At 38.7% G+C, this 27,790-nt stretch overlaps 1 protein-coding gene across 2 annotated transcripts; it reads right to left on the reverse strand.

Annotated features, from left to right (window-relative positions):
• Nucleotides 1–1,411: 1,411 nt before the first annotated feature.
• Nucleotides 1,412–25,145, reverse strand: LOC115007547 (regulator of G-protein signaling 8-like). Of its 2 annotated transcripts, none has more exons than XM_029430476.1 (5): nt 24,943–25,145; nt 13,297–13,408; nt 12,156–12,217; nt 4,577–4,743; nt 1,412–3,696 (listed from the first exon to the last, which is right to left on the reverse strand). In XM_029430476.1, the coding sequence occupies exons 2-5, from the start codon at nt 13,395–13,397 to the stop codon at nt 3,502–3,504; spliced, it is 525 nt and encodes a 174-aa protein (XP_029286336.1). In that variant the 5' UTR covers nt 13,398–13,408; nt 24,943–25,145; the 3' UTR covers nt 1,412–3,501. The 2 variants fall into 2 exon arrangements, with proteins under 2 accessions (XP_029286336.1, XP_029286335.1); XM_029430475.1 differs by having other exon boundaries at nt 13,297–13,411.
• Nucleotides 25,146–27,790: the final 2,645 nt, after the last annotated feature.

Raw genomic sequence — 27,790 nt, forward strand, 5'->3', positions numbered from 1 at the left:
CATTCTTTCAAATAGCCAGAAGGATGCGACTCCAATGGTTGCAAAAATAAGTCTGATTGTATAGAAGTCTATGAGAAAATTAAGCTACTTCTTATTTGATTTATTACCTCAGTAAACATTGTAAACATGCATTTATGGTCTCAATCGCTAGTTTCAAGCCTTCTTTAATACAACATGAGGTTCATTTAATAAATTGAGATCCTATTAAGAGTAAAATAGACAATAAAGCAGCCTATGCTTTCGGGTGTGAATGGAATGATTTCGGGATTAAACTCAACAACTGCATTGCGATCAAGATGAATATAAAGCCTTCTTACCAGTGTTGCCAACTTGGCGACTTTCTCACTAAATCTGGCAACTTTCCAAATCTCTTGCCGATTTTCTTTGTCAAAAGCTACTAGCGACAAATCTGGCGACTTTTTTATTTTGAGAAGTGATGAACTATTTCAATGGCAAAAAAACCCCAATAAAGTTAATTTGTAGTTCTAACATATTTAGGCTCTCCCACAACGCTATTCCTCTCTCCTACAGTGTTCATTACAATTACATGCAAAGGAAAGCAGGTACAATCACTGGCCCTGTTGCTGTGCATGTGTTCGTCTTTCACATAATGGGTAAATACAACTGAAAGGTGTATTTACAACTGCAGAGAAAGTATAAAAAAGCCAACAGCACCTAAAGATGGCTTACTCACTCTGTGATATCCAAAAACATTAGGGCCTGCTGTAATTTACACTCTCATAACCACAGATACGTTGTACCGCTCACCACTTCAACTGTATTGGCTGCATTTGCAGTCTACTGTTATGTCTACTGAGCAGAATCCCACCTTCACCCTTCTCTTTATTCCCTGAGTGACTGACACACAACCAACAACAGCAAAGGTAATGGATGTTTAATGTCACAGTGGGCCACTCCGTCCCACCAGTGATCCACATACAAAAAGAGAACACTAGTTCATGAGTGGAGCTGCAGAGAGAATAGTCACATGAATGTTTGATTGTTCCATTTTTAGTTTGTCACTTTACTTTGTGTGATTTATAGTTGTTAAAAGCAGCTGCAACATCTGACCTAGAATGTGACGAAAGGTACATTTTAAAATGTTGAGCGAATGGACATGTTCAGTCCATTTCCATATCATTTAACTGACTTTGTTACATTTGTCTGTTATTCAAATTTTTCCAATATAATGTTAAATAGAAACCAGATATTATCATCTCAAATATCTTGTCCAAAAAAGGAAATAGACTGGGTTTCCATTTATTAGTTTTCTTCTTCTATGGTTTGACTGCCATTATAAAATGTCATTGAAATCGAGGTCAATCCGTCTGTCTGATCAGTGGATGAATGCATTTTCATAGCTCTCATAGCCTTTTGGTATTGAGAATGAAGTCATACAGTGCCCAAAACATAGATGCAGATTCATTTTTAATCACAAAATATAGGGGGGAGGTTACATTCATGTGGAACACAGTAACATACCATATAGGGCGATATGTTGTTCAGCCAGTTTTGTTGTATTTCCAACAGTTTGGCCTTTAAAGTACACATGCAATAAAGAAAATATCTCCCCTGAAATCTTTTCAATCAGCTTATTTAAAAAGGAGTGCAAATGTTGATGGAGCACATTTCAAACACATTGACACGTTAGTGACATATTCTAGACTTAAGTTGTTTTTTTGCAGTCATTTTCAAAACATACTGTACAAGTTAAAGAATATCTAAATAGTTTTTATCTGAGCATTGCATCATGCTGTTCCTTAGGAAATTTGCACAACACATTTTTCAACAGATTCTATGGGGGTCAGGCTGTCGCTTTCAATTCACTAATTATAGGAGGCCTATGTTTAATATTCTATTTACTGGGTGCTGATAATGCTGTACATTTTTGCAAATTATAGTATAGTAAATTATAATTTCTATTTTAGTAGGATATTCTAATTAGCTTTTATTTCGCACATTCAATGCAGTCATTTTGCATCCAATGTTGATCAGTAGTCCAAAGAAATTGTGCTTACTTTTAATTATGTTATTTTAGTTCAATGACAAGGCCCTAATCAAATCTAACTGAAAATACTAAAATTCTACAGAATCCTGGCCAGCAATAAACAATTAGCCCAATCGGATGAACTGTATATACCATGCAGGACAAGTTCAGGGATGATGACACATTTCCACTTCCTGGATTGAGTGAATTGAAAGCAAAAAGGAACCCAATACTTCATTATACTCCACATCAAATGTCACATAGAACACCTGCAAGAGTTTACAATACACAGGATTATGTAGTTATATCAATATCTAAGTGCAATCTAGTTGGGCACAGTTTCAGATATTAAGTGTTCATTGTTCGTCGTAAACACACAAACTACCACAACAGGTCTAGTCACCTGCATACGACGGTGTCTATTTCACAAAGAACTGAAGACAAGTAGAGGTAGTGCTGGGCGATAAAACAAAGCGGTATGTTCAATATGTTTTTGTCTTGATGATGGAATAAAAATCAACTCAGTACTTTTGGTCAAGTACGGCTGTTTTCTACAAGTGGTGTGTGGAACCCCCACAAGTCTATTCAGTTTATTAACCAATGAAGCCAGCGAATGGTACTTCTGAGTATGGTATCAAATAAAAAATTAAAATCTTACTAATTTAGCCCAATATCAAAAATTCTAAATTTGCCTTAAGGGGCTTTTCAATATCTACAGTACAAGACTTGCAGCAGATAAGGAAACACGGGTGGTGCATAGAAACCGCACATCAAACAATGTTATTTTATTTATTTTATGTCCGTGGTAATGAATTTATTATTAATAATAATAATAATAGTGGGTCAAAACCTGTTGAGTTATTGAAATCAACTTATGGAATATTTAATTAAATTTAAATTTAGTTTTATACATCTTGGTATGTGTAATGAAACTGCAAACAACCCTTAGTTTATTCTTGATATTAGAAACAGTTTGAGCTTTCGACTGCATTTCACGGTCCTTATTCTCAAGTCAATCTTTTAGCACCTGTAACTAAAAATAAATATTTTGAATGACGGAAAATAATTTTATAAGATCAAGAATTGGTTGTGGCATTTCAGTTGTTGCTCGCTCCATTTAGTAGTTGTTGTTAGTTTAATTTACCAGTATACATTTTAATGACATGGTATATGTCTGATATCTTCTGAAATTGTGTAAATATCATTATCACATAGTAATCGTTTGTGATAATATACACTATTATTGATATAACATATCACCCAGCACTAAGTAGAGGTAAAATTATTAGCTTATTCTCATCAAATCTCCTCCTTTGTAACGTAAGTGCAGCCCACCAAGACATGTCTTTTTCGAGGGATTGCATGCATGGAGCTGGTGTAAACAAAGGAAACAGTCAAGCATGTCAACACCATCCTTGCAGATTCACAGTATTCAGAGATGATGTCAAAGGGTTTACGAGTGATTGACAGTGTAGGTCCAGTTTTATGTCGTTTGTGGTCTTCATCAGAGTCGGTCAAACAGACCTCCGCTGGCCTTGTGCGTGCGCCCTGTTGACTATACCCTGGTACATCTTGGACCTGAGGAATCGTGGGTAGGAGTCTTTCTCCATGAGGCTGTAGACTTTAGCTTGGACTTCGTTGAGGCTGGTTGGGGACGGATCCTCCAGGCTCTGCTTGGTCTTTTCCCTGGTGCGGTAGTCAATGTTTACCTGCAAGGATAAGCAGAGCAAATGCACATTAAAAAAGGAGAAGGTAAGGTATGCTCTTCACAGTACTTGACTATGATCGTTCCTTAACAAAGTCTTTTAATTGCCTAAACCTAACCAAACCTTAACATCTTGTGATGTGATCACACAGCTGCAATGCCAAATCGCACCACAGGGGAAAAGTGGCGGGGCCAATGGCACCTTCCCCACTTCCTACCCCAATATTTCTGGTGCCCCTGCTCGGACTACACTCATTTTCAAACTCAATCTTCCTAATGATCTCTACTACACACCTGTAAAGTTTTGTGCTGCTAAATCCGGCCAGGGGCGTAAAGTTGTGACGTGAAGTAGAGGCGTAAAGTGGGTGTGATAATGGCACCTGCGCCACCCTTGTTGGACCACAGCCATCTTTGAACTAGACCTTTATTTGATCTAAACTACACAAATGGAAATATTTATGACTGCATCTTGCACAGTTGCAACACTATTGCAGTACAAAATATGTCCACAGACATACACGCACACAGACACTCCCTTGCTCAGACAATGCCCATTTTCAAACTCGGTCATAAATGATCTCAACTACACATCTGCAAAGTTTCTTGTCCATCTGTTGCCACGCTATCGTGGTTACACACACATATACACACACACACACACACACACACACACACACACACACACACCAGTCTCTGTCACAGCTGGTAACGAAGTCTGAGTCTCTTCCTCTTTGTGAAAAGGAAATAAATGTGTTTATCTTAGAATTCGATCATGTACATAATTAGACCAATATATTACAATTACTATATATTGATGTGGAAAAAAGGTTTTTCTAAGCGTCATTACTTAAAAAGGGAAGGACACATGAACACTGGTCACACACCTCTCTGGGTGCCTGAATATCAATGAACTCCTGGAAGATCTTGTTTGCTTTGGACACCAGCTTGGTTGAGCTTTTGATTTTTTTGTACTCCTCGCAGGCCATCCAAAACTCGATATTCTCGTCACTGAACTCGGTCTTGAGAAATGTCCGGAAGGCAGCCAGGCCATCTGGAAAGGATAAATGAATCAGGTGGTAAGAAGAGGAGGTAAAGACAACAAAAACACTTCAAAAACATGATTAATATTGCAGCATCACACCTATTTCTGTACAGCAGGAAGCTGGATGTTTTTTTTCTTCTTCTACAGAGAGTAGCTTGTGATAATAACCTTCACTCTATGTTGATATTTTTCCAGTGCGCACACAATCTTGTTCCCAGGAGCGGGAAACAGCGCTCATGATTAGAACACAAACAAAATCAGAACAAAATACTCCCACAAATATCCTTTTTTTTTGCTGTCTTCATCAGTCAAGATAAGTGATCAATTAATGTGCTCCCCATTGATGATAACAAAGAAGAAGGGCATGTTTCTCTATGGGCCTGTGTCACGTTGACATGCCATTTCCATCCTTTTCATTTCTGGTGTTTACCTAATAAAGCTAGGCAGAGATGGGGGGGATGGTCCATCTGTGCGTGTTCAACACCAATACTCACACAGAAACACACACATACATTCTCATAAGTGTAAAAAACAACACCGTGCAGGTCAAAACACACACACACACACACACACACACACACACACACACACACACACTTGACTGCTTTTTAAAGAAGTGGCCAAATAACCGTGGTAACACAAATGGAAAGCAGACATCACAGGCAACAGGGAATCCTAAAGTTTTTACAGTGTTCCCTTTTGTCTACTTGAACATTTTGTAATGCGTATGAAAAGATTTTCTCCTTAGTGACACATTTCGAGAAAAGCTCCCAGAGAGCACAGACTTCTGTTGAAAATGCAAATGTCAACATTAGTTATGAAATGTGTTGCACCTAGCAGACAGCCACAGATTACAAGTGGCATATTGACTTTAAAGTCAAATTCAGCAGTTTGTGAAGAAAGTGGTGAAATTTTCAAAAGTGTCCAAAAAATCTGGATCAACATCATCATCATGATACATTTTTGGTGACGAAAAAAAAGTATTGTGATTCACTAAGATAAATTTACAATGCATTTTGCGGATGTTTAAAAAGTGTGCATTGTTTAGATTTCTTTTTTTCCTTCCTAGCAGTCTTCTTAACTGCCTGTGTTGGTGCATTGCGTTTGTTCACACAGAAAACTAAATCAGCAGGTCAGCCTTGTTTAACAAAACTGTGGAATTCCCTATACAAGGATATAAGGAGATGCACACACTGAACATTTTTAAACGACAATTGAAAATATATTTATTTCAGCATTGCCTTCAACTAGCTCACACTTTTGTCACACTTTGTTTATTTATCTTTTACGTGTTTTATTGTTCTCATGCCCCTTTGCTTTATTGCTTGGTTTTATCGTGCGTACACGTTTTAATCTGTCCGTTTTTATTTGTCATCTTGTTTCTTCACTTTAAACTACTCCCCCTGCATGAAAAGGCGTTATATTTATTATTACTGCCACTAACTGCTCTGGATTATTTCACCCTAAATTATTATAGTAGCTTTCATTTGGAGAGGAGATGGGCTAAAGGTCTGTTGCTTGGTAGATGGTTGGCAAGGTTAGACTGAGGCAGTTCAGAAGTGTTGGCTGAGAGCAGGGACTGAGAAGGACGCATACAAATGGTAGGCAGAGTGAGTTGAGGCATACATCCTGAGCAGTTTACTGGCAAGTTGAGGTGAATTCAAGCAGGTAATCTAGCTGAGAACCTATAAATCGATGCAGCAAGAGAAGTAAATGAACTGACAGGAAGCTGTTCAGACTCAAGCTTAAATACACCGGAGCAATTAGGAGCAGCTGGGAGTAATACAGACAATACACGGCAGCTGGGGCTGAGACAATCGCTGGAGACTCAGGAGTAATCACACTGGGACTGACATATCATTTAAAAAGTATATTGTTGCTTAGTTTAAAACCCCTGCTATGCTAAATCTTTGAAATGCTAACATTTTTAGATTAGTTGTCACTGGCAAAAACTGTAACCCTGATACAACAAGCTTAAAAAGCAGAGCACTGCTACTTGTCAACCTCACACAATGTTATTTTACATTCAGGACATGCTACAGCTGAAAGTGTGCACAGGTCTGTCCCCCAGCAAACACATAATCAGCTTTACACACTGAAGAAGGACACTACAATGCAGTCAGGTCTAATTGTAATACGCAACCCCTCCTTTTAAATTAAATTAAGGCCGAGGTGAATGCAACATCCCAGCGAGGGAACATTCAGTTCTATGTTCCTATTGCTTTGCCATTACTTATGTAATGCTTGTGTGTGTGTTCATGTACATGTTGTAGTTCACCTCTGTAATGCTTGGTCAATTGAAACAGGACACGCAAGCATATCACGCTCTCTCCGCCTGGGGAGGGCTGTAATCTTGGCTTTGTAACAAACTTGATGTTTTCCGCAGGTGACATCATTATCGCTCCATTAGCTATGTGTCAAACAAAAGTGTTTTGTAACTGCCTCAATCTGAACATAACAGATAATGTTCATGCAAGTGCAAGGTGTTTACAGCTTCCTTTCAGTCTGGGCTGTTTCTATTCCCTTTGTATGCACGGTGTGTCGAAAAACAATTCTACAGAAAATATATAACGTTTTAGTTGTCAGAAGTGATGACAGTTGTGTTGCAAACAACTCATCATCTCATTGGACATCATCAGAAGATTTATTAAAGAGACGTCCATCAATATCTATTAAAGGTGAAGTAAACTATCAGATGGAGACAACTACACCGGGAACGACTGGAATGAATACAATGAACGAATGAATACAATCATGAGTTTTTTTTTTTGATTAATCAATTTAAAGAAAAACTATTTTTCTAATTGAAATATTGTTTAAGGCATTCGTCAAACAAAGATACAACACATTGACTGGTTCCAGCTTCTGTAATATGAACATTTGCTGCTTTTCTTTGTTTTATATTATTGTACATTTAATACATTTGAGTTTCGACTGTTTGTCAGACAAAGTAAGACATCTGAAGACGTAACATTGGGCTCTGGGAAATCATAGTTTGATTATATATATTTATTTTTTACTATTTTCTGAGATTGTATAGCCAAAATTATTATGACAACTAATGAGACAATAATAGGCAGATTAATTGACAAAGAAAATAATAGTTAGTTTCAGCACTGGCTGACGGTGTTTTCATCAAACACTTGCTAGTTGTCTTTTTCAGACCTGCCTTTTGCAAGCATATTAATACATGTATAGCTACGTTTCTAGCACCAACAGGTGTTCATAGAAAAAGCATCCTGTTCTCCTAAAAATATGTTCACGTCATACCTGTCAACATTGGAATTTCAAAATAAGGGACATTTTTTGGAGGGATTCCGCCCATATTTTCACAGCTCTCAGCCACCCAGCCCCTACCCATGTAATGTAAATGTAAACTCATAAGGGACGGGTATATACATTCAGGAAATACATGTTTATAAAATGTATGTATTTTATTTATTAGTTAATATCATCAATTTATTTGATGATTGATGAGTTGTGTGGCTTTTGTTTTCCCCGACGAGGACTTCCTTGCGATGGCAGAGTCGGGAAACATGTCCGCTACACTGCGACTGAAATCATCACAGAAGCAGGCGGCTACATTATTGTTGTCGTCATATCACGTGTTTGCTTTGGACACCATCTTGGTGTCCAATTTTCACGTGTCCAATTTTCTCGGCTACATTTTCACGTGATATGGCTCACATACAATTTTGAGCTGACATTTTTTAACATGATTAACAAGTAATAAATAATTATATTGTGTCATTTTAAAGTAAAACATTTAGCAGCGGATTTTGTTTTAGTTATCCCCTCTCCTTTCCACCACTCTGTCTCTGACTGTAACTGTGTGCGCACGTGTGTGTGTGTGTGTGTGTTTAGGGGACGGAGCCCTGCCCTTCGCGAGACAGCTGAGGAGAAACTGCGCAAAGCAAGCAATAGACCAGGGGTGTCAAACTCAATCACAGAGAGGGCCAAAATTAAGGCATCGTTTAGGGCAGTGGTCTTCACTATTTTTTACGTGAGAGCCACATTGATAGGACAAAGTCAATAGGAGAGACACTTTTACTGCAAAGTATGAAAAGCTACATCCAGTCATAAAAAGCCTGTCTGCTTATTAATCTGTCATCTCACCCAGAACATACAATATGCAACGCATCCAACCAATACATTCATTAAAAACAGGATTAGCTTAATACTGGGATAATGTTTTCAAACTCTGCAAACAATATTTCTGCTGAAGTCAAAAAGCAGTCTTTCACAATTTGAGTCTGAGAAGGTTTTTTGCCCAAGCCAAAATCCATGCGATCTCAAAAGATGTCTCAGTTAATCGTTCAGCTGTATTAGTTGTCCTGTGTATGAGCCTTTGTTGTCCAGAAAGAGAAGAAGAAAGCTGCTCTATTTTATTTATTTTTTACTAATTTCTCTTCCAGGTGTGTAAGTTTCGTTGAATTTTGGATGCGTCGTTTAGAAATGCCGCTCCAAATGACTTCGCTTGAAACCAGAGCGGGTTTGTTTGCACATTAAGCACAAAGGGTTCGACTCGTGGAGGACAAATAAAAATTCCTCTGTCGACTTTTCTTGAAATTTCCTTTGCTCGTCTTGTATGGCTCGTACCTTTCTTTTATAACGGGAACAGCTGTTGTCTGTCCACAAACTCCATCTCCAGCATCTTGCTCTCGATTTGCGGTGGTTGGATGCTCCAAAGCCAAATCTTAACTTTCCTCGTTTGTCACGCTTTGTTTCTGTCCACCTGGTGTGCAACTATTTTTAAATAAGAAATCGATCCATTTTACGTCTGTAGAAAGACGTGCAAACTTGCATGTAATGGTGAAACGAGTAATCCGGAGCCAAGCTAACGCGAGTATGAAGTGCCAGGTTGGTCATAGTATCCTCCAATCTAAATGTTCGAATTTAGCAAAATAATGTCCATATTCATAAGCATGCTTATGATAACATATTTTGAATGAGCTTAAGTTTATTTGTTTCTATACTAGTCCACCATGTATCTACCCTTCCAAGAGAGCATTCGCCATTGAAGTACTGGATAGACCGCCAAAACTGGCAACTATCTTTCCAGTCTATATTTGCATCTTTTATCAATTATTTGTATTATTTGTAGCCTAATAGAACAGATACTTTCAGTGTTTTAATGGGTTATATGTAATAGCCCTGCTTGTTTTTATAAAATATCTGTATTGACTGCATAATCATATCTATCACCCCTTTATTTAGCCTACTGCCACGCGAGCCACCAATTAAAGCTTGGCAAGCCGCAGGAGGCTCGCGAGCCGCGCAATGAGTAACACTGATTTAGGGGGTGAAGCTTGGGAACTGCAACGCCCACAGAGTCATACTTTGCCTTGGGTGTGTCGTTACACTGGAGGTCAATCAGCTCCATTTCGATGTTCACATGTGCTGTTTCCACGTAAACTGCAAACGGATTGCTGAGCAGTTCATGCGCAGTCGGGAACACAGCGGTGGAGATGGTTTGTCAGTGTTTGGAAACATGTAGTGACCAAAGTTTCCTTGCTGCATCCGAGTCTCCCACAGGCAGCTCGGCTTGGAATGCTCTCACTGCATCATACATGTCTGTGATCACACGGCCCTGAAGCTGGAGGTTTAACAGTGAGATGCTTCGTTATGTCGCACAAACAGGCCAGCTCACATTGTCCCAGAGATCTGTGGTGTGTTTCCCTTTGCTTCCAAAAACTCCAAAAATCTATTCAGCACTTTCCCTCGACTCAGCCATCGCACCGCCATGTTCGGAATGTATCTCCTCAGGAAAAGACTTAAATTGTCTCTTATATAGTGTCCTGTCTGTGTTACGGTGCTTATTACTTGTTCCATCTCCAGAGCTTTACAACACAGCACTTCCTGGTGTATGATGCACTGATACACCGTCAGCTCACCTGTACAGGTCTCCCGCTGCATCTTCTCCCGCATCCTGCACTAATCCGCTCTTTTCATCACATCGCAGGCTCCGTCCGTCTCAATTTTATTAAATATTTGATTCTAACTGGTCATGGCAGCACTAAGTTCCTCAGTGCTCCAAATAGTTTATCTGGTAAGAAACATACAGGGTTACTTGTGGTTCCTAGAGTATCTAAGAGCACAATGGTAGCCAGAGCTTTCAGCTATCAAGATCCCATCAAGCTTCCAGTTTGTGTTCGGGAGGCAGACACCCTCTCCACATTTAAGAGCAGGCTAAAGACTTTCCTTTTTGATAAAGCTTATAGTTAGGGCTGGCTCAGGCTTGCCTTGGATCAGCCCCTAGTTATGCTGCTATAGGCTTAAACTGCCGGGGGATACCTCCCTGCTCTTCTCCTTCTCTTCCTCTCCCCTCCTCTCCTTATCCCCTCTTCTCCCTCTCTATCCATATGCATTTATGTAAATGTATGTTACTAACTCAGCATCCGGGCCATCATCCCCGGAGTTTCTGTGTCTCTCATGTGGCAGGTTGCCACTGATAAAGTTTACGTCAGGATCAGGAATCGTGGCTGCGCCTGCTGCCCTGGTCCTGCCGGACACCGGGAAGCCTTTTTGACATTCATCCATACTTTCTCTTTTTTGATCACAACATCATTTCTGTCAAATGGATGTTGTATTTGTCCCTCCTCAGTTGCTCTCCCTGCGGTTTCTTCCATTTTTCCCTCTTTTAATTGTGGGGTTTATTTTAGGAAGTTTTTCCTTGTGCGGTGCGAGGGTCTAAGGACAGAAGGTGTCATATCCTGTACAGTCTGTAAAGCCCACTGAGGCAAATGTGTACTTTGTGATATTGGGCTATACAAATAAATTTGATTTGATTTGAAACAAGATGGGGTTTTTTAAACTTGTTTTCAGGAAAGGGTTTTCAGAGTTTTTATAACAATCATACTCAAAAGCATATTAAGAGGAAGACATCTTACTGTCCTTGCTTCCGAATAAATAATTTTCTTCTACTTACACTTTAAATTGCCTTCCCTTCTGGGGCTCAGTAAAGCACAACAGTCTTGATAGGCAAAGAGTAGTTTTCACATCAGTCAGAGGAGCAAGAGTGGGTGCTGAGTGTTTCTGGTGATTAAGAATAAATCTCAGTAGAAGTGCTCTGAATAGCATAGCTTGTTAGCAGTCAGAGAATAAACACACAACCTGTTTGTACAGATGGATGTGTGTGAGTGAGTTTGCCAGTGTGTGTCTGGTCCATGGGGAAGGTCACAGACAAGTATGTGACTCATTATCCGGTAAGGAGTCTTCACAACACAGAAATGAGACACTTAAATAAATTGGCTTGGCAAAGGGAAAATGGACTTGTGCTGAGCGAAAAATAGAAACTATTGAAAAACAAAGCAAAGGGCTATTTTACCACGACATTAAAAAGTGGCTTTATTTTAGTTGATGCGGTACGTGACGTGTGCAGTGGGTAGGCTACTGCTGAAAAATAGAACATGTCCACTTACATTTGTGAGAGAGGAGATGATCAAACGATTCTGACCATCGAACAACCTCATCCGTTGATACTCTGATGGAGAGAAAGACAAAGGGAACTGCCTGAGTAAGATGCGCACCACCCACTGTGCTTTCATGCATTTTTAACACACAATGGTACTGTATGTATTATAGGGGCAGCTGTGTTTGATGTATGATTTATTCTCAGCTCACAGCGCTTCTTTCGCTCAAGGCAGTACAGTAATTGTAATATCTGGTTCCATTGATGATGATGAATGAATGAATGGTGGCAATACGAAGGAGAAGAGATAGAAGAAAAACAAGAGCTGACCTTTTTTACACATTTTAATGCTCTTTTATGAAGTGGTGAAAACATGATGGGATAAAAAACACTCTCTTGGAGATTAAATACATTAACATTATTGTACCCCTCCATCTATGTAATGTTATCTGGAGCATGAGGCTATTTATGAAACCCATTCTCGCGAACATGAGAGCTCTATAAAAACATATTTTTAAAATGTCATAAAGTTAATGATGTGATTTTGTGTTTGTGCATCTTGTTGGGTTACTTTGCATATAAATGGTTGCACTGACAGACAAATGGAGGAAAACACATTTTCTTGGAAGAATTCTAAACATCATGAGGTTTTAATTTACCATCCATATGTTGACTTTGAAATATTTGCAGACTAAGGCAATAATAACTGGCCTGATGTGCATGAATATGTCAGGGCAGCTTAAGTTTAAACCAATTGAATCATTCTGAGAGAAATGCCTTTCTATTAGCATACATTTGCAATGGCCTTGTAAACATTCAAGTAAAAACAACTCCTGATTTGGAAAAAACCAACAACCAACACAAACCTTTTGCATAATGAACAATAGAAAGTTAAATTGTTTATCAATGTAGCTGCCTATGTTGGCTTTCAGGAGTAAAATAAATTACATTGAAAATGCCACAAAAATACTAAAATTGGATTAAAGACTTAAAGACAGCTCTCTCAAGAATTTTAACATTTAATTTCATAATTTCATAACACTTTCACACTTTAAAAGCCAAGTCTGGCATCTAGAAAGTTATTTAACACAACAGAAGCTTGGGTTTTTTTGTCCCACAGAAGAAGGCACAGGATGTTTTGGCAGACTCACTTCAGACACCTGGCGGTGGTTTCATGGGCAGGAGGCAGGAACTCAGAGAAGTCGCTGTAGGAGTCAGATTTGTTGGACAGGCAGCCTAGTCTGGTCTTCATAGGTGCTGATCCTGCTGGAGAAAGCACACAATACATAATGTTTTTCTCTCATTGTATATCTGCACATACAGCTAAAACCCTTTGACTAAGAAAACATACCTTCCATGTATACAGATTCACACGTGCATGGGTATGTTTGTAATCTTTTTCGCATTCCACTAAGAAACAAGGTTGTTACCAATAAATTGTAAGTTTAAAATCAAGCTCCAAACACAGCTTTGACCATCAGTAAGAAACTGTGGATGTGTCGCATGTGTAGAGCTGCATGAATGTGAGCCCAAATCACAACTGCAACGTAGCAATTATGTTCAGTCAATTTGCCTGGACAATTGAACGTTAAAGTCATAATAATGCTAAATGTTTTTTTAACAAATCACGTATCACTTAAAAATGCACCACCAAGCACGATGCCATCAGATTTCAGCTGTTGCTAAAGTGGCTAATCCTATGTTTTAGCTTCATGGACTGCCTCTTTAGATATTTAGCTTATGTATAAGTTCTTAAATGTTTTTGGGACACCAAATGAATAAACTGATAGTACTAAATATGAAAGATGAGGCCAACAGACTGGACAGGACTGGATTAGATGTAGACAACAGGTGCAACTCCATATGCAAAACGTTGATTCAGTATGGCTCTGCCTCATTCAGCAGGGACATTCAAACATCCCTGATACTCAAATTCACATCCTGATAAGGTTTCTCGAGTGTAGCGTTTTAGAAAACCTCCTACGCAACAATTCATGAATGCAATTTAGTTGAGGCTGAGATATGGAGGCAACACGGTCTCTAGTAATCTCAGTAACTCTATCCAACTTGCATTAACTCCCAATAAGCTTTGTTTCCACACGCTCGCTGTATTTCTGTTTCTATAGATGTCATAGCTACTTAACTGTTAAGCTTTTATCATCAATGTTATTATTGTGGCGGGTCACTGATTTTAAAAAAGTTTTATTTTATTTGTTGGCTATAGAAAATAGAACATTACATTTTTAGTGATAGTCTTTTTAATATCACACTTCTACTTCCCTCAATCTGAGATGCACTGAAATTAACCATTTCCCGTCTCTCGTCACAATCTGTCCGATTCTATTCGTATACGGCTGCTGACATGAACTTGTCCTCCCCTCTAGGATATATCGGTCCCTCCAGATGGGGCACTGTCGTAAAGATGTTCCATCAAATGCCCAAAATTTGAGTAAAAGTAGGTCTATTTCACAGGAAACATTAATGAAACCCATTGGATGGACTGACAGACAGAGTCTTAATATATTCAGGTTAAATCCTCCAAGCTTCACTCTTGAATGAGAGGGGCCATGACAGTGTAAATTGAGAACAGTAAAACAAATAAAGGAATGATTGAATACGGATTTCCCTTATTGATGTCATTAGGGTTTCTAATCCGTTTACGATAATAAACCAAAAGTATTTCAGTGAATTCAACTGTGAAATGTAATTGCTGTATGAGTGAATAATAAAAAATTAAATGGCTCCAACTTTAATCCGTACATAAACAATACATTTTCCATTTACGTGGGAGTTATGTGCCAGAACATATTTTTGACTTAAAAAACTAATAAGATATAAAGTTTGAATTTGTGAGCTTTAGATGTGCTAGTGCCAAAAATGTCCAAGTATTCATTTAGAGCTAGTTTATTTGTTGGCACCTCAATAGGGGGCTTTATTTGTGGTCTACCTTAATACATGACGCTTGGCTTTTATACATAAATAACCTTTGTTTAATCATCTAAATGAGTACAGCAGAGAAAAAGAAAAGTAAACAAAAAGATAAATATGTACATAAAAAAAACACCAGAAAAAACTAAGAACAACATACAAAGAACACAGGCAGAAATAACATACAGCATGAGTGACAATCAATCACTACATTTGAAATGAAACGTGTAAAATCGGCCTTCTAAATGTGAGAAGATAAGTGATAGACTGAGGCAGCTTTTTCCTTTATAAATAAAAATGTTTGAATGCAGTTCTCTTGTTGTTTCTACTTTCTCATACAGTACAGAGTGAGGACGGTATTTATCTCCTTTACTGAAACGCAAAGCACAATGACAATCTGTTTTACATTTACAAACATTTTTTTTACATGCCCTTGAATCTTAATGTTTTTTTAATGTAATTGTTTAAATAAGAATTGTTTTAATGGTTGAATAAAAACGGTATCAATTTGTTTTCAGGTCAAGTACGCAGATTGATAATAAAGGATATCTTAATAAGCAAAGGCATCATAAGAAACATGCTTCATTCCGATATAAGAAACCTATTTATATCTTTATTTTTGTGACAGATCTGTTATGTAAAAGTCTCCTGAGTAATGGACGATGACAAGCTTGAGTAAAACAACTTGTATCTGTTCCATCCATCCATTCATAGTGTTTCTCCGTTCATCTTAAGTATTCCTGTCTATTGGATGATATCAGTGCAGTAGTACAGCTGGAGCAGTAGATTGTTTTGATGCTTGGACCATGAATTGGGAACATTGAATGAAATGTACTGTTCATTAGCAACCTGAAAGCCATTTGCTGGAATTAATGGACTTCATCTGTCTACATCCACATGAATGTCAAGGCCCTTTAAAATGTCACTTTGTGTCCTCCATCTACCTCTGACAGGTTGTTTTGAAATATTAAATGTGTGTGTGTTCTTGTATTTGCTACATTGTGAGAACACATTTTTAACTAACAGAGTGGGGACATCTTCTTCAAAGGCCTACTTGAGGGTTCAGACTTGGTTTTAAGGTTCAGGTTAGAATTGAGTTTAGGGTTAGGGTTGTGGTTAGTTTAGTTGGGCTGGTTAAGGTTAGGATAAGGAGCTAGGAAATGCATTATGTTAATGACGGTCCTCACAATGATAGAAGTACAGGGATATGTGTGTGTGTGTGTGCATGAGCGACAGCAGGTGCATTTGTGATTTGGTTAGACCAATATATCAGGTTTCTGATATTGCCTTTACATGCAAACATGTGATAGTCTGCTTTCATTAGGTGTGAGCAACAGAGAGGTACATATATGTGTTTTAGTATAGAACACATGAGTTGAAAAAAATACAAATGAAACCTACACTCTCCAGTAACAAGCATTTGTTTAAGTTTTAGTTCAGAGTTAATGGTTTACGTGCTTTTTCAGAAGCTTTTCTAACCAACCAAAAATAAATCTGATGAAGTGGAACACTGACGTTTTTGCAGCTTGTTTTGAATGCACTGTAGATATGAAGCTGTTTGCCCCAGATACACCCATGTTATGTATCAGATGTTATATATACAACAGATGCACTGGACTGGAAGGGTAATTTGCGTGTCATCTATGTGAGTCATAATCTCAAGGTACACTTAATTTGTTAATGTAGAGTTATTTTCAGAGAATTGAAAAAATAATGAGCAGAGATATTTTGATTGAAGCAGATTATGTATAGACTATAGATTTAAAGTTCACCAGCGTTGGGAAAGTTTTACGTCATATTTCTCTTTAGACTTGTGGAAGGTTATAAAAGAGTGTTGTTAGGATGACTTTCTCACACAATGACGATGGTAATGCCAACACCTAACACTTACACAGTTGGATGAAAAGCAAAAAAAAGGTTATATAGTCAAACAATTGTAATAGGTATTTACTCTGAAGAGCATAGATGTGCTCATGAAACTTGCCATAACAACCCATGTGTGAAAGTGAAGAATTGGTGTAAGGTTAGCGCTAGATAAAAGGTCAGCGCATCACTAAAATTAATTGGAGACATCCTCAGGGGAACAGGATTTTTCTCAGCAAAGTTCATAGTACTCTAGTCATTAGTCCGTTTATGCAGTTTTGTAATAGGACAACAGTAGTTAACAAAACCATCTCACCACAAGGTCCATTTAGTAGCTTTTTCTTTTAGCTAAATATATTTAAACCTTTACAATTTCATGACACTTGGCAACTCCTAACCTAAATGATGCAGAATTGTTCGTTTACACAGAACCATTTGAGAAGCCATCATTGGAAACTGTTTGGAAAAGAGCAAGCACTTTTTCTGGATGGATGGATGGATGGATGGATGGATGGATGGAAATTTAAGATTTATCCTCTAAGGACCATGAATACTCTCTTGCTTGCTTGTTTGTTGAGGTATGTTTCTACTCCACTGCCTTTTAATAAATTACATTTATGCCTGTCTGGACAACAGTGCTACTGCACTGCAATTCATCAAATGCAAATCATTGTAATTCCATGTGGCACTGAATTCTTATGTGACATGAAAAAAAAGAAGAAGATACACATCAGATAGATATTATGGTCGAATTTGTATGTGTGTCAGCATGTTCTATGGAGTGTGCCAAACTGCCAATAACATGACAACAGACCTCTCCCTCCTCCTCTTATGCCCTCTCTCCTCGTCTCTCTTGTCAAATCTGTATCTTGCAGTTGGGTGCAGACACGTGCTGCCGCTGAGCTATTTATAAAAATCCCTGACAAATCCATGTAGTCAGGAGGAAGCAGTGCATGTTCTATTCAGCCATGCAGCAAGGCCTGCTCCTGGAGGAAAAAAGGCTAAAAACAGCAACAGCGCTCTAATGTCTCAGATATACACAAGTACGCCTTATGAATCTAAAAGTACAAGCAACATCCGCTAGACCCCTAATGTCTGAGATGCCTGTTGGGGTTGGTGTATTGAGGAAGTAAAAGAACTAGATTGTGGAATTTGTGTGTGTGTGTGTGTGAACATCTTCTTTGATGTTACCTAACTTGCTGCAATGCAGGTTTTCAGATTTCCCTCAATGTCCTCATTTTTGTACGCTGACAGAACACCCCGCAGTTCTATAGCTGTGTTTGCTGACATGCTACAAAATGATTATAAAACAGAGTTTGTAAAATAATTAATAGATTAGATTCAGAGAAAATTCAAATGAATATGAGTTATCTTCTGTTTACAAATTGCAGAAAATATGCCTGTTGCCAATAGGGGGACCGCATTGATTACTGAATGTATACTCTACATGGCATGATATGCAGGGATGGTCTGCACATATGATGTTGACATTGATGTTAAAGGCCACATGCGTGTTATGTCATCTCTCAAGTTAAAATGAGAACATCTTAAGGACAGATCGCATCCCTCTTCTCGTTACTCGAGTGCAAGTAAAAATAGCAACTTGTTAAGTTGAATTATCGGGCGCTTTAGCAGATGAAGTTTTGGTCCTACATCTGGTATAATCGTACAGCAAACGTCATGTATTCTGTTAATATAGTGCTGATAACATCATCTACAAAATTACCAAACTTAGTGCTATAGAAATAATTTGAATGTTAAGTTTGCATACAGTACACATAACAACACTGTTACTATTAGCAAAAACCCTAAACTAAAAAACTAAAACTAAAACTAAAAAAATAGCAATAATAATAGTAACACATCTAATAGCAGTGATTTAAAGTAGATACAATTTGTGGTGAATGGCTTCATGTTTATTGTAAAGACATGGGTGGTGTTAATCTTTTCATCTAACTCTTGGCAAGACAGCAAATAAGCATTTTTCTCAAAATCTTCAGACAATGTTTGTGAATGTTCTGCCTAATATGTCCACTCCAGTACTTTATATTATCACTGGAACTGTCCTTTTCTTATCCACAGCCTCACTTATAAGTAGCTGTCTCTCACATATCCATTAATTAATTATAATTCATGAACTTGTTCATTCATTCACTCACTCACTCACTGACAGCTTCTCTGCCCCCCTCCAGTTCTTCACACACATTAAAACAGGATCATTCGCTTGTCTTATCACTGCAGAACCACTGAGCTGTGTCGACACTTTGCTTCTATGACACTGTGTGGCCTTGTTGTGCTGAGAACGCAGGGTCAAAAATACTCAACCAAATCGACAGTTTCCTCAGGGCTAGTAAGATGCATTTTGAAAATGTTAGCAGTGGTGGAGAATCACAGAATTTGCAGATATATTATTTCTTCCAGTTTCTTAGGTCAATGCTACAGGAAATAAAACATGTTTAAATCCCAAAGTACTGGACATTTTAACATTTTGGTGCAATCAGTCCTAAATGTTTCTAGATGCAATCACATTTATTGTCTAGGTTTCACTGTCTATCCATTGTAAGACACAGTTTTAGCTGTTGTCAGGCTATTTAAGATGCACTGTCGAGATGTGACTGAACAGCAATTCAGTCTTGGCAAGTCCAGGCATGACCCTTTCCTCTCTGCAGCCAAGCTCTCAGATATGGGACTTGAGTCACAAGAGCACAACTGTGGTCTTGCACTTGTGTATTTAAGTGCACACTGCCTCGAGAGCGGAAGCCCGACTGCCCGCAGATGTGTCAGACCGTCCGATGTGTTGCCACCAATGGAAACAACAGAAAGAGGAATCATGGCTGATTTTAAGTTTATTTCTGTCCTTGCACACGACTGTTAGCGACCGCTAGCTGCTACTCTGATCCAGAGACGCCTGCAGCTACAAACACCATTACTTCTCTCTGACTCTTCTCTCCTTGTGCCCATGTGTTGTAAATGCATACAAAAGCTAAACGTGATCTTGAACGTTAGTAAAAGTGAAAAATTATGAGCCTTTTCTGACCCATTAACAGATATTTTAATCAGAGTAGATTATGTGTGTGTGTATTTTCCTTTTGCCAGAGGACACTGGTCACTCTGCTGTTTACAGTAATCAGAATTATGTTGTGTCAAGGACAGCTAGCTAGAGAAAATGTATTTCCCACACGTACACATTTTCATAGTAGACATACATGTCATCTAGGGACTATAAATGTTGTGATGTGTGGCATTGGTTGAAGCTACATACCTGTCCCTATACAAATAAACATTAAAATTAAAAAAACTAATAAAAAAATTTGTCCACACAGCAATTCATAAAATGTCAGTGAAATACACATTTTAAATAAAAACAATATGATGTATTTCTTTTGTGTGATAAATGTTATCATTCATCGGATTTGATTACCTCCACCAAGGAGGCTATGTATTTGGTTTGTTTGTCAGCAGAATGATGGAAAAAACTACTTGCCTGACTTTCATGAAACTTGGAAGGGTGTAGCACAGGCCAAGGAAGAACCCATTAGGTTTAGGAGTCTATCCGATTCCTGGGACGGGCACATGCATCATGTCTTATTTCGGTTAACATTGCGAGAAGGGCATTCATGCTGCATTCATGTGGTGTCCGGATAAATATTAATGAATAAAATAGTTCCTCACTTGGACAATTTACAGAAGCAGCTATTAACCTGTCAATTAAACGCCCTGAGTAATAAAATACAACGCATCAAAGAAAGACTTCACAACTTGGGAAATGGAACCATCCGAGGAGCACGTGAATGCTGCATTGTCCTTGGCGGAGGTCTGCGCTCTCTGAGTGCCATTCTAGTTTAATGATTTGATTGTTCTTTTCCTTTTTGAAGCAGTTTCTAAAATCTGTTTGGATAACAGTGCTTCATACTGAATCATTGATCATCTTTTTGATGTGTAATTAATGATTGAGTTCTCACCACCGCTCCCATGGCTTACAGGTACTTGTGATGAATTAATGAACAGGTGCCATATATAGCCTCAGCTGTGAGTAATAGTCACACATACAGCTGGTCTGTCATTGTTGGAGAACCTCGCAGATGTGGCACAATCAGTAGAATTACACCTTTGCTGTTCTTTTCACCGATTTAGAACGGGTGGTGCAACATGCAGCAGCATTCATATGCAACCTGGTTAGGAGCTCTTCTGCATGAAGAGATTTATAAAACAGAATATTATTTTGATGCAAAAAACAGTATTTCTGTCTACTTTTGAGTGACATACACCTGGCCCCTGTTGTTCCACAAAGTAAAATAAAATGTTGACAGTTCAAAATGTTCTCTGTAGTGGTATTTTCAGAAACCTAGTTAGAAAACTAGTGTTTTTTATTAAAAATAATTGTGCTTTATTTTATTTTAAAACAAAAAGTAATGAGCTCTTGTAGTGCTTCATGAAACCTCCAAGGTGCTCCTTATATTTTGTCCACCCCCAATAACATAATGTCCACAATTGAGACAGAATATTAGAAGAAAGAAAAGTAATAGACCTAAAACATTGGACTAGTAAATCACAATCCGTACTATGCACCAGGTCCCTCACTCCCCTGAGTCCTCCTGCGATGTCACCTGAGCACATTGCTCACTTCCACAGTTTGATGGGTCAACCTGGGATAAAGCTGCCGTGGGGCTTTTCAGCACATAACAACGTGATACTATTTTCATCTATTTTCTACTCAGAAAGGTACACTTATGTACGGTTAGATTAATGTCACTTCCCCACCGTGCAGGCTCTACTCTATCTATTTATTTCGTATCAACTTAATCTGTGTCCAGTTCACAAGCTTCAAAAGCTTATAATTTAATCTCCAATACAATAGAAATGTACTGTGCAAACCTGAGAGGGACATGGTGCATTATATATCTCTGCAGCTTGTTTGGCAACCTAAAAAAGATTGCCCATCTGCTAAACAAATATTACTATGTTTAGTATTTTGTCCGCTTTTCAACGAGGTACACTCGTGTTCATTTGAATTTATGCTGCTCTCCCGCCTGCTGTTGCGGCTTCTTTTTTTTTTTTCAGACTAACTAAGTATTGTTATTCCCCCATATGAAATATTATCAGACTTGTGTACTCTATTACATTTTTTATTGTGATTTTGAAATGTGCTTGGACCAGGCAGGAGAAAAGTAGCTTGGGTGAAGGCGGTATGTGTAAAAAATATACAATAAATACTATTGAGATGGTCAGCTAATTTTTGTCCATGCATCCACCCATATTTACATTTTCTACATGCTTATTCACAGGCTGGAGTGTGTCCCAGTATGCATTAGGTGAAAGAGCTGGAACACAATGGACACGTTACCAGTCTACTAAATTTAAGGCAAATGTATTTCACATAGAAGTGAAATGAAAACTACACCTGAATATATCAGTGCTGAATTAATGCCTATGATGAAAACCCAATGGAAATAAATGTATGCTCTACTCTGTATGGGATACAGTATGCTTAATTGCTGTTTACATTTGTTAAAAAGTAGAAATATTTTGTGTTTTGGCCTCCATTTGACATTTTGACAGTCTGGGATGATTGTTTCCGTCCTGGATGTAGAGAGCCTCTTTGCAATGTGTAAGCAGCTGGTTTGGGAATAGCCAGTGAGTAAACTGTTGTCATGTGAACTGTGTCAGGTGCATATGGTAGTCAGTGGGGAAAACTTGGGGACACATAATAAATGAATCAATCTTGATAGACAAAGGAGTGGTTTCTGCTAATGAAGATTTAATGAAGTTTTGCACATTAACAACTGTCATAACAGCAAAGCTGAGCTGTGACATCATGGGGTGTTTGCAAATTGCTTTTTATCTATTGCTAAATATTTGAAACCACTATTAAATTACTTTGGAGCCCTGCAGAACAGTTTGCTAGCTCGCTAACAAGTCTGAAGCATAATATATCCTGAGCTTGACACTACCCCAATCATTAGCAAAAGCATCATGACTGGCCATTCGACAAGCGCATTAGCCATTGTCTAGTAAAGAGAATAATTGATGCAGCACTAAGTTTGTTTTGCGACATCTTATATGGAATCATAAAGGAAATGTGTTAGCACGTGAATACCTATTTACACATTAAAAATGCACAGAGCAAAATTTGCCTTCATTTGGATTTGGATTTATTGTCATATACATCGTACTGAATGATACGGCTCTGCTTGATTTGACTCAACTTACTTTTGTTACCAGGTCTTTTTTGTATTTCGTTTTTCCACTGCAGATAGTACCCCCTTGGTGTAGGCAGGATGATCAGCTGATCAAATCACTAGGAAATGTAATGCCGTTTTAGTTAAATTTTTAGTATTTTGTCTGACAGTAGGGATAGGCAGAAAGCATGGTGAGGGAGCAGGGGGTGTGACATGCAACAAAGGACCCTAGCAGAGCTACGCCACTGAATTACGCTATATCAATAGAGCAGCAACAATAACTCGAATAATAAATTAGTTTATAGACTGACAAAACAAGACATCTTAAGACAGCTCCTTGAACTTTGAGAAACTGTATTGGACATTTTTTTACTATTTTCTTACATTTTATAGACCAAATGATTAAACGAGAAAATAATCGGAAGATTAATTGATAATGGAAATAATGGCCCTGTTTGCAGCCTTATTTATCAATTTAACAATGTAACAACCTACTACTAACACAACATGTTGATGTTGAACATGTATGCTAAGGTTTATTATATTTGTTTTCCCTAAAATCCCTGAAATGGTAACCCATGCTAATCAAAATTATGTTGTTATGTTTAGGGAAATCAAAGCAATTGGTTAAAGAAATACAACAAGACATTTTGGGGGAAATAATGTATTTGCTTGTTTGAGAATTTGTAAAAACATCAATACCACTATATAAGAAACGATTGTCAGCAACCGCCTATCTTAGCTTAGCACATAGAAACAGGCAGCTAGCCATTCAGAGCATATCCGCGATTGTGGGATTGCCTCCACACAGCTCTCAACATGGTGATGACTGAGCTGGCGGCTAGCAGCTAGCGCTACCAACAGCAAAAATAGTGTAAACAATGACGACAGTGCTGACAGCTAACTGTGTGAACTTGAGGTGGGACGGGCGGGTGGCTGTTACGCTTCAGCGACAACAGGACCGCGTTATCAGCGGTAACCGCCGTATGAGCGCATTGAAGAACTGCGGCCATAAACTAGCCAGTGGGGCACATACACAAGGATTCACTTGCACTGTCATGTACGCGCGACAGGACCAGACTTGTAAACAAAGCATAGAGAAGCTCGGATCACAACACACACGGAGGGACAGTGACTTTATTCTCTGCTCAGGACGCCATTACTTCCCAATATCTCTACATAGCAAAGCAAGCATGTTCTGAATGTCGTAGGCTATAGATAACGTTTAATAACATATAACAAGTATCATGTTCAATGATGTACAATGGCAGGGTAAGTAGCAGTGGAAGGGTTCACAATTGCAACATCTTAATGTTATGGAGGTGGCACTTGTGTGGGCTTCAAAGCCCAACTCCATGTTTGATACCTCTGATGAGTGACATTTGCTGGGCTGAAAAGCCCTCGGAACTTTCAGTATCAAGGCAGGGAAGGTGCGAGGGTGTGAACTGATTTTCAACAGTGTTCACAGAAAATGGGACTGAAAGCATGCAATAATAAGAAAATACTTAGATACAAATTTGGACATACAGCCACACAGTGTGTACACAAACACCCATACAATTAGCTGGATAATAGTTGAAAAGTCTTGTATGTGGATTGTATTTCTCATTTCCAATAGTTTGATTACTGTTTTGCAATATTAGCCACATAGACGTCAAATCACTCCATTATTTCATTGATGTAACAACAAGCCTCCATTTAAAGCAGCAGATAATAATCAACCCTGTGAACCTTTCAGAAAAGACCCACATAATGCCTATAAGCTCTGTGTGCACAGCATAATTACATAACTCGTTGTCATCCAATAAATTAATATGGATCCTTTACCTTGAGTCTTGTGTGTGCGAGAGATGCTGGACTCTTTCTCCCCTTCTTATTTATCACAGCCTATCCCCAACGTGTGTTTTGGCAGAACGCAGCCTCCGTCTAGCCAATGCTGGTGTGTATTTGTATGAATCTGTACAGCTCGGAACCGAAGATATCTAGTGTTTCTGATGCCAGCGAGTGGGAGCTACACACGGCATGCTCATTGGTGTGAAATCGTGGGGGGAGAGAGCAGTCGAGTTGGATAGAGAGAGAGGCAGAGGGGGTGGAATCAGAGAGAGACAGAGGGGGAAGAGAGCTTTGTTTGCGCAGGGAAATCTCCAAGGACAACCCGAGCACATCTGTGAAGTGGAGAAGTGCTGCTCAGTGATGTTGTGGTTGAATAGATGGAAACATAAATGTGTAGTGCAGGAGGAGAGCTGGGGTGGATGTAAGATGAGGTGTAGAGGAGGTTGGAGATCTGGAGAGATATTCTAATTAAAACCTCATGAGGGAATTAAAAGGATTCAAATAACACATTTGCTTTTATTTTGTGCTGAAAGAACTAGTTGATTAAATCGCTTGACTTTTTCCAGCTTTTTGCCTGAAGGTCTCATTGTAAATTGAATATTTTCAACTGAGTGGACAAAGCAAGATATTTGAAGATATTAACTTGGCACTCAGAACTTGATGGTCATTTTTCACTGTATTATGATATTATATAAACTGCATTTTTAAAGGTTCAATGTGTAATTCCGAGCCACCTGCTCCAAAGTAATAGGGGGCAGTGTTTCACCTCTACCGCTGGGTCCATACAATCTAAATTCATCAATCATCAAAACTATCAGTTATTCAAAAAGCCAACTACATCATGTTAAGCTGTTTATATTTGAGTTGTAGTAGTTTGTCTTATTTATAGTATTCTGAGTATTCTAACGTTTTCCTCATATTGTGTATCGTATTCTACAGCTATGTATCTCTCTCTTTTAGTGTTGATATAATTTACAGTGTATTTTTACTCCTGTGTAAACTGACTAGACTGCGGAAACTCGGTCGAAATAAAACTGCTATTTTATAATCTTCATTCTTGGATATCATTTGTTTACTGTGGCACTGGGGGCTGTATGTTCCGTGTAACGTCATGGCTCTAGAAACTATACATTTAGACAGAAACGCAGTATAACCGGGCGTTGCATCACCTTAACATAGTCAAGTACAACAGAGTTATATTAATATTTCCGAAACATTTAGTTGTAAATAGCAGGCATTCCCAGCAGGTGTCTGCTCACGATGTCTATCTTTTCTTGAAAATGGCATTGTAATTATATCTGCGACCTAATCGACCTCTTCTCCTTCAACCATTGTGGGTTGAAAAAAAACAGCTTGTAGAAATCTACACAAATTAGCTCGTTCAAGTTTGCTAGCTCTGCATAGCTTTGCCTCTCAATAGTGCGTATCCAATCAAAAGACGTGCACATGCTGACGTTATCGTACGCCTGCTAGCTGGCCCCGGTGTCGCCAACTCGAAATCTGATTGGTTAACGCCACTTAACCAATCTAAACCAATTTGTCTCTGTTCACTTTAAGCGACAGGCGCCCGCACTGTTGATTCTGAAGGGCAGATTTCTTGGACCCTGGCAACACATTATGGCTGAAATATGATTGAATAAAAGTTCTAACATAAAGGCCAGCCCTCCAAATCTCGATCTGAGGCTGGAAGCAGCGCAACCCAGAGGAAAGCTATGAAATGAAGAGAATAGACTATGGGGAATAATTTAATGCATATTTGTGAAAAAAAATATATCAAATTAAATTTATATTCTGATGATGTTTAGGCCAGCAGAGAAGGCCTTGCTGGCCCTGACGGCCCACCACTGGTGTAACGTTATGTTTCGATAGTTTGTATGTTGGCCCTGGTTCGGGCCGGCAGAGACAAGGGAACAACTCCTGTTTTTGTTTTATCCTGCGCGCCAACACTGTAGTGCCTCCCGGGAGGGGACCGTGCAAAAGCTCCGGCAGCTTGGATATGGCCGGCGAATATCTCAGAACTGGGAGAAACCGCGGGCTGATGGAGTGCTGGGTTTACCCTGTGTAACAGCAGCAACAGAAAGTTGGACGATCCAGTGGGGAGTCGGCTAAATCAGTGCTGACTGCTAACAGAAGATCCGTCTGTCTCCCAGCCGCCATACTGTCGGCGAAGTAGCCCCGGTGAGAACAAGGCGAGGGAGTGAGTCATTTTCTAGTTCCTGCCACTTTGGATTGAATCAAAACAAACTATCAAACAGTGCAGGGATCATGGATGTAATGTTGACAAGGCTCCTAGACATTACGGGCCAGCGCTAATCAGTTAGTATGCTAATTTCAGTAGATATCTCTGCAACACGACACAAAGACGTCTTTCACAAAACGTCATCTGTTACCTCTTCACATTCTGTTGATAATGTTAGTACATATTTTGTATGTTTTAAGTTTAAATTCTGGCACATTTTACACGTTGAACCTTTAACCTGATGGTGGAGGTGGGGGAATTTACCCGAAAATACCTACAAACGACATACCCAAAGTAAATTGAAAGCTGCTCTTCAACCATTTGCACCAGCTGCATGATTTTGGTCTCATTCAAAAGATAACTCTCTTATTGTTGTTGCAAAACAGTGAAGAATCACTCCAAGTGTTTCTGACACTGAGTAATAGTGGTCTGAATATATTGAATTTGAAGAAAATACACTCCGCCTGAAGTTTGTTGTTGAAAAAGATGCCTGATGATGGGTATAGCTCAGGTGTCGGCAACCTTTACTATCAAAAGAGCCATTTCCCCCCCCTCTTCCACCAAATAAAATTTGTCTAGAGCCACAAAACATATTTGATAACA

The sequence above is a fragment of the Cottoperca gobio genome, chromosome 4 (genome assembly GCF_900634415.1).
Source record: "Cottoperca gobio chromosome 4, fCotGob3.1, whole genome shotgun sequence".
In the NCBI taxonomy this organism is placed as follows: Eukaryota; Metazoa; Chordata; class Actinopteri; order Perciformes; family Bovichtidae; genus Cottoperca; species Cottoperca gobio.

What these genes read in the sequence shown, in the direction of transcription:
- LOC115007547 (XM_029430476.1), bottom strand. Translation starts at nt 13,397, where the DNA reads ATGAAGACCAGACTAGGCTGCCTGTCCAACAAATCTGACTCCTACAGC. An exon ending in ACCACCGCCAGGTGTCTGAA is followed by an intron (nt 12,218 to 13,296) that starts GTGAGTCTGCCA and finishes TCTCTCCATCAG; the next exon opens with AGTATCAACGGATGAGGTTG. An exon ending in ATATTCAGGCACCCAGAGAG is followed by an intron (nt 3,697 to 4,576) that starts GTGTGTGACCAG and finishes TTATCCTTGCAG; the next exon opens with GTAAACATTGACTACCGCAC.